This window comes from Nanorana parkeri, unplaced genomic scaffold (assembly GCF_000935625.1).
Source record: "Nanorana parkeri isolate BGI_ZX_2015 unplaced genomic scaffold, ASM93562v1 scaffold46, whole genome shotgun sequence".
Lineage (NCBI taxonomy): Eukaryota > Metazoa > Chordata > Amphibia > Anura > Dicroglossidae > Nanorana > Nanorana parkeri.
The window spans coordinates 1,773,958-1,781,889 of NW_017306314.1; the positions used below are offsets into that span (position 1 = coordinate 1,773,958).

At 39.8% G+C, this 7,932-nt stretch overlaps 1 protein-coding gene across 1 annotated transcript in view; it reads right to left on the bottom strand.

The window, feature by feature from the left end:
* Positions 1 to 446: 446 nt before the first annotated feature.
* FBLN7 (fibulin 7) overlaps positions 447 to 7,932 on the bottom strand; it is a 75,320-nt gene continuing 67,834 nt past the window's right edge. Inside the window, exons 6-8 of the mRNA XM_018573021.1 lie at positions 5,644 to 5,781; positions 1,628 to 1,766; positions 447 to 917 (exon numbers count right to left, since the gene is read on the bottom strand). Of these exons, the coding sequence (XP_018428523.1) occupies positions 545 to 917; positions 1,628 to 1,766; positions 5,644 to 5,781 (650 nt within the window). The 3' untranslated portion in view covers positions 447 to 544. The remainder of the gene's footprint in view (positions 918 to 1,627; positions 1,767 to 5,643; positions 5,782 to 7,932) is intronic.

Genomic DNA, 7,932 nt, shown 5'->3' on the forward strand with positions numbered 1-7,932 from the left:
GACTAGAGTGAGAATCAAAGAACAGGTGGATGCAAAATTGGGAAGGAGGGATATGTTTTTATTTGACATAATTACACAACAGGCTTATCCCCCTGAATATAAAGTCCTTTGTATGTCTTGGTTTTGAAATACCACTACACCTATCACTTGCATAGAGCAGAGGCTGCAATACCCTACAGTATAGTACACCAGATCATATCAGTGCAGCCTGTCTATCCACTGTGGACAAGTGATGTCACTGAGGCACTAAATCTAAATGCATTGTTAGATTAGCTGTCAACAAGGACATATTGTACAATGCTGTGGCATACATTATGTGCAGTGCCACATAATTATAAAAGAGCAATCCTATGTTTTCAATGATGGCACGGTACATAAAATTATTACTATCTTTTTGGTGTTACTTGGTGAAAGTTTGCAATCCCCTTTATTGCTGATGCCATTCTGCATACTCATTTGCTGTCCGATCACTATCAATCCTAAAATGGGCTTCCTTTCAGTGTTCACAGTGTCCTTCTTTTTAAGGTCCCAGTCTTTGTATAACTTAAAAGTTGTAAGGTGAAACAAACATGGTGATCCTGGAAACGTGCTTGGCTTGGAACATTCTGTCCAAGTATTCTGACATATCCACATCCACCTCTATGGTTTGAGGTCCTTGCAGGCTTTGAACGAGTATAAGCTCTCCTGTCTGTCGATCTGATCTTTGCATCACAAAGTTTCCTCTGCTGTTCCCTCCTACTATTCCAAATCTCAAGCTGTCTGGGCCTGGCCGGCCAGGTGCTGATGCTGTTGCCATACGGAAAAGTGTAACTGGGATGGGAAGATTTGAAGGTAAAGAAAGGTATTGGAAGGAGACAGTTTTTGCTGCATGATGGCATGCCCGATTGTCCATTGGGCAGGGGTTCCGCTCACATTGCCTAGGAGGTAAGATAATATTTTAACCATCTGCACTAATTGCACATAACACAAACATCCCACCACAAACATTTCAATAGCCATATATCCCATCACAAACATATCAATAGCAGCAGTTAAATTAAATAAGTCACCGCTTTTTAATACCTGTATTGCTGGGAGATATGGATTCCTGCATTAGAGGAGATATAAATCCACTGTATGAGTATGTACGTTATTAGGCTTGTTAACTGCAGTTATATGACAACCCAATCACTAAAAATACAGGCATTACGTGTCATTTCAAATGTCATTTGCAATATCTTTAAATTTGCTTAATGAAATTACATTTTCATTTTTAAAATAATATCTGGTGATCCTGCCATGAAGGTCCATGCTCAGGCACTTCCTGTTATAGGGTAGTAGTAACATTTTCCTTGAACATACAATCAACACTCTGTATGGTCAAGTACACCTTTCCTCCGTCACTCATACTTCCCTGTCTGCCAAGTGGACTAGTTAGTGAGATTTGCTACAGCAAACCATCCATAAAGATATAAAATGTTGAAATGAGCTCTGTTAATCAACATGAATTTTAATTTGACATGTCTTGAAAGTCAAGATACAGCTGATGGCAGCAGTGTCTATCATTGGTGTCTATATGCTTTCCTGCAAACTTTATAATAAAGTTCCCAGACCTTACAATAAGTCAGGTTGATTAAACAATACTTACATAGGTGATGTTTTCACATAGCTGATATTTCCATTGGGTTTTGGACATTCAGGAAAGACACACTGAAACCCTCCTGCAGTGTTTATACACATGCCAGGCTTGGAGCAGTTGTGAAGTCCAGAATTACATTCATCTATATCTAGAAAACAGAAAAAAAGCTTTACAAATCGCTGCATAGAAAGAAGCATGCTAAGCAACACAAGAATCACTGTTAAAGTGAATGTCAACAAAATTCAATTTCACTTAATAATGTCATGTGCCACATTTGTTGCAGCCCCCTGTTACAGAAGCCCAACTGATCTAGCACCTACTGCAAATAACTTAAAGGAGAACTATGACATGAGTGATTTCCACTCACCTCATAGTTCTAAGCCGACCTGTGACAATGAGACTGTCACAGGTCGGCTCAGTAGATCGGGAGGTGAGGGAAAACATACCGGGTTCCCTGACCTCTCGATCCTGTCACGGCTCTCTGCCGTGACAGGGGGAGGGGCTGGATTCCCCTCTCCCCGCTCCGATCTGCCTATGTTGCACCAGGGCAGCCTATTTATTTTTAATTGGCTGCCAATGTACCTCAGTACACCTAAAACCAGAACTGGCTTTTTTGGCAATGCAGCGCACCAGAACACACATTGAAAACTCTGCACATAACTTACAGAGCAAAGAGCAAGGGTGGGGGGGGTGTACAAAAATATACATTTTCTATAGTCTGACTTCAGCCTTATTTGTAAAGTTACCATGCTCTTCTTTGTAAAAAGGAAATACGCTAACCCCAGTAGGTACTCATAGTATGTGAGCCTGCCTTGAAGTGAGACACCAGCACTTATAGTATTGGTGGTCTACAAAGTATCTTCCTTTTTTAAATAAACCTACCTAAATGCCCAATTTACTCACCTGAATCCATGCCCACGTGACGTTCCATCCCCAAGTCTTTTTTCTTTCCCTGTCTACTGGAAGTTGGGTCCTTCCTCATGTGTCCACATCACTGCCTTTGTGATGTGGACACTTCCCATTGGCTACCCAGTGGTGTGGTCTTCTCAGGAACTAGAAGAGAAGTCTCAGTGGTGACATTAGCAAATGGGACCACCAAGACCAGGTAGCATGGACAGATCAGCATGGCTAGATAACTGAACTGGCGCCATTCCCTAAAACTTTGCTTCACAAGGTATAGAAAAAAAGGAAAGAAGGTGTGAGATGGGAATGGGAGGTAGTGGGTTAGGTTTTGCCCATACTGTATCTATTCTTTTTTATGTTTTGCCTATAGATAACCTTTAATTAAATCAGACTGCAAGTATCTGCAAGTACAGGAAATTTACATGAAAATTGAAAGTGACAGTTGAATAGGACAAAGGGGTTTTGTTTTATGGCAGTTATCTATGTAATCTAGTACTGAAAGTAAAACAAAGCCTATTCTAATATTAGGTTATGCCATGAGCATGTTTTAAATAATTAGCTTGATAATGCAGGTATTATTTTCCTGGCTTTCTGCAATTATCCATAGTTTTACATTTTAATCCAACATTCTTTGTGGGTTATTTAATTATGTGCTTTACCTAACTAGTTAGTACATGAAGAATACAATTTTTTTTCTCAGTGAGAACTGTTGGTGCTACTGACTTGAAAGTAGCATTAAACTTTAAAATGTTTTTAATAATGAATTCAGATCAGACAAATACGCATTGCCCAGCATTTCTTTAACATTTTGCCCAAGCACTTACAGTTATTATGTTTCCAAACAGCTCCAACTCTGTCAGCTCCACTTCCCTGAACGTCTTGTCCAGTACAAGATCACAAGGGAGAGCAGAGTCTCCAGTATCTGCCTATCCACCAGCTTGGAGAAGGAAGTAGAGGATGGAGGAGCAGGGGGCAAGGGAATGGCTTGGCCTGCTATGTCTGTGTGTTTGTGGAGACACAGACACGGCTTACTAGAACAGAAAAGTGGGCCTATAGGACCCTGCAAGGGAAAGGAGCCACCCTAAAGCAGGATATCATGGCCAGGGCTTAGAGGACCAGCCTACAGGTGCAACATCCACTGTAAGTGATTTAATCAGCATTTGAAGTAGTTTAAAAACACCTTTTGACTTTATTATCACTTTAAAGACTAAGAACACATACACACCATATGCATTGACCTGTATTAATGTGCACAGATCACCACAAGCTCAATACTAGGGGACATAGAAAAAAAATCAGCGTGTTGAGGTTTGTATGTGTTTAGTACACTCTCACTTGTGGCAAAGTAATTAAAGGAGAACTATGAGGTGAGTGAAAATCACTCATCCTCATAGTTCGAACCGACCTGTGGCAATGAAACTGTCACACGTCGGCTCAATAGATCGGGAAGTGAGCAAACACATACCGTCGCTCGCTCACTTCTCGATCATCTCCCTGTAGAGAACCGTGACTGTCAGTTACTGCTCCCCACAGGGATTCCCCCCTCCCCACTCCGATCCTCCAGCGCTGACTGAAGGAACGGATGAGGAGGGGACGGGCACAGCTGGTTTTGCCTCTAGATAGGCAGAGCACACTGTCATTCATGCAGCTGGGTGGATCTCGTCAGCATTGTAGGTATCCGTCCCGGCTGTGGCGGTCTCAGTATACCGTGAGCTGTAGCTCGCGATATACTGAGCTTTGGGTCACGGGAGGACGCTAGTATATGTCCTCCTGTGACCCTTGCGAGAACTATGGGGAGAAACACTTACCCCATTGCATTCTGTTTTAAAGCATATTTTGTGTGTAAAAGGACTGTAACAAATGTGTGCTGTGTAAACAGTGAGTAGGTTCAGGTTCTATTTAACCATAGTTTGATGATTGAAATGAATACAGCTTCATCATATTTTCTAAGTGCATTGAACATTCACAAAATGAAGAGTCTCGCTTTCTTTATTAAATCAACCATATTGTCACTTTAAAAGGAAAACTATAATGAATTGGGTTCCATGATACTTTTTATATGTTTGTTTTAATTTTTTTACTTTTTTTTGCTTATGTTGGTTTTTAATCTATTGTTAATATGTTTTAGGGCAATGTCAATGGGCTTTTTTTTTTTTACGTCAGAACTGTTTCTCTTTACTATGAAATGTACCCTTGCTGCAGAATTTATACACCATTATGTAAAGAAATAACACAGCGGGAGCTTTTTGCTTTCAGGATATCTCTCTGACTGAACATACCAATGCAGCACTCCTAACAAGCATGCAGGAAGAAGAGATAGGTTTGAGTCATTAAATCATTGTTCCGATTAAGTCAAATGTATGTGTACATTTCTGAGATCTGTAAACAATTTTTGTTTAGCATAACAGGTAAGACTAGACTGGAAAATGTGCGAAATGAGCATAAAGCTCTACCTGCTAAAAATGGGAATAACAAATATTCCTAATGAACATTTCATAGTCCACGCATAAAAAAAATTTGGAACTATATGGAAGAATTTCAAATATTGCAAGCAGGCTGGCACTTTTTGCAGTAAAGACATACTATGACTATGTGCAATAAAACAAACTTACCTGCCTGTTTGCAGTCTTCTTCAGAATGTGGAGGAAGACTGCATCAAGATGTCAGCACCGGCGATGGAGCAAAGGGAGGTGAGTATAGTTCCACTTTAATACCATAAACTATAAAACACCATAATACCTTACTACAAAAAGAAAATATATACAAAACCACTATAAACACCCTTTTGCATTCTCTTTACATCTATGCAATCATAGCGTGTGTGACACTGTTTACTGTGGGGCCATTATTCCTTAATGGTACTCAACACACCTAGCCATCGAATGTTTGCTGCAGTGCACCTCAATGCATGTTAACTTGTTACCATCTCTTGTGATGCAAAGTGATTTAAAAAAAAAAGGATCATGCACTTCTTTGGTGTGATTTGGATGCAGTAAGCAGCCCATTTAAATGAACGGGCTGTCCTACTGCAATGCATGGTAGCGCATGTAAAAACGTGCTGCAATGAAACTGCGTCACATTGCACAGTTGTGAAGCCAGGCTAAAAGAATACATCCACTTACCTTCACAGTTTTTACCATCACCTAGTAATTTGTAACCCGATGGACAAGCACAGCGGTAAGAGCCTGGAGTGTTGATACAGGAATATACACAGAGGCGAGGGATTCCATCTGTCTTGTACACCTCACACTCATTAACATCTGCGGAGGAAACATACTCCTATAATCTCTTTCAGTAGCCTTATGTACATGTTTTTTTAAACAGGTTTTCCTTATGAAATATTATACATGTATTTTTGACAACCCGAAAATGTGCCATGTACCAAATAGATGTATATTACCTACAGGTAGGACTCACTTGTAAGTTTACATATGTACAAAATAATTTCCATGCCAGAATGTGACATACATGCAAACTAATCACAGACAAACCCTTTGGCATTTATATTTCATATAAGTGTTAGATCTGTTATCAGGAAACCTACAATCCTAAAAGATACATTAAAAAAGTGGATTAAAAATAAATATATATATTATATCTGTAAAAATAAGACGTATCATACTCCCCTGTCTCTCTAATAGTGCCATCAACAGAAACCTGTCCACAGTCTCAATATCCAATTGAAATACAAAGTTGATGCACTTATGTCTTCTTAAAGGTACATAAAGACCCAAGATGCCCTCCTGGGTGACCAAAAATCACCAGTGTTGACAGTGTGTGCTATCACGGTTGGACAAATTGAAAATTGATAGGATGCTATCACTATTAATTAGTAGTAGGCATTCATATCCAAGGGACACTGATGACTTTTTGGCTAAAATTAAGGATTTGGTGGTTGCAGGTATTGTGATTTTAGTGAGATATTTCAAGTCTATAAACATCTAAAGATTACACTCTGGCAATGAGAAAACTATTAGGCTATGTTCACACCATGCCCAGACCAGATCTGGAGCAGATCTGCGGACACGGTGCAATGCGTTTTTTTCCTGGGTTCTGGTGCTTTCTTTTCAGCTTAAAGTGGGCTTTTAGGTGCAGTCCAGTGCATTCCAGTGTCTTTGCATGTGTTTTTGATGCGTTCCAGACCAGACAAAATGAGACAAGCAGTATTTTTTCTTTGTCTGGACCGGAATGGATTGCACTAAACAGAGCCCAGAAATACCATAGTGATACATTGGGATGCTTTTTAGGTCTGGGAACAAACTGTTCTGGTCTGGACATGGTCTGGACATGGTGTGAACAAGCCCTTAGGGCTTGTTCACACCATATACAGTGCGTCCCAGCGCGGTTAGCTGCTGGAACGCACTGTATCGCATAGTAAACTCTCCCCTCCCGCCCCTGAACACAGTGAGCAGGCCAGGATGCGATACAGTGTGTTCCAGCGGCTAACCACACTGCAACACAATGTACAGTATATGGTGTGAACACGCCCTTAGAGCAGAATGAGAAAGTTACTGTAATGCAGAAACAGTTTATTGTGTATATTTTATGTTTAACGTTGGACTCTAACTATTTTTTGTGTAAGAATGATCACTATTTACAGCTACGGGGAGCCGCTATAGGTTCCAACACAGGTCAAGCATGCATTCATGATATGAGTAAACGAAAGAATGTTTAATCCTCATCAGTTATTTGAAAAACATTGCTGCATGTGGAGTTGATTGATGGACGGTGTGTTTGCCGTGTAGGGGACGTGTCGTCTTTGCATCGATTCCACGACGAACTTAATATGATGATGACTGATTTACAGTTTTATATGCAATTTGATAAGTAAAGGATATCTTTTCTTGACACCATGATGTCTATTAGTGATGGCAAACTAAAGACCAATTTGTGCACAAAACCGTTGAATACACTTTAATAGCTACTACCCACCTAATGTATTTAGGTCTATTTCTAGAGCACAGTTTAGCACAGAGAAGCCAAGTGATCCAACAGAATGTATGAGGAGATTGAAGGAGATGAGTGAAACATTTCCAGAATGGGGTTATCCATAGAGGTTATCCGCATGCAGCTTTGTCACAAGTGGTGAATGCACTTTAAAGGCATTTAAAGGGTTAAGGTTTAAAAAGTATGATTGACATTTCCAGTTAGTGGGCATTTCTCATGGGGAACAATTGTTAAGTGTAAGATTTATTTTACACATATTTAGATTTATTTTATTTTGTATAAGATTATCATTTGCATGATGGCTTGTGGAAGAGATGATGCCTGTGACCTGCCTGAAACTGTTGCCATTGTTCTTGAACTAATGCTTTGGACTTTGTAACCATTTTGCAAAATAAAAAAAAGACATTAGTGCTGCAATGTGTATATACAGTATATATATATATATATATATATATATACACATA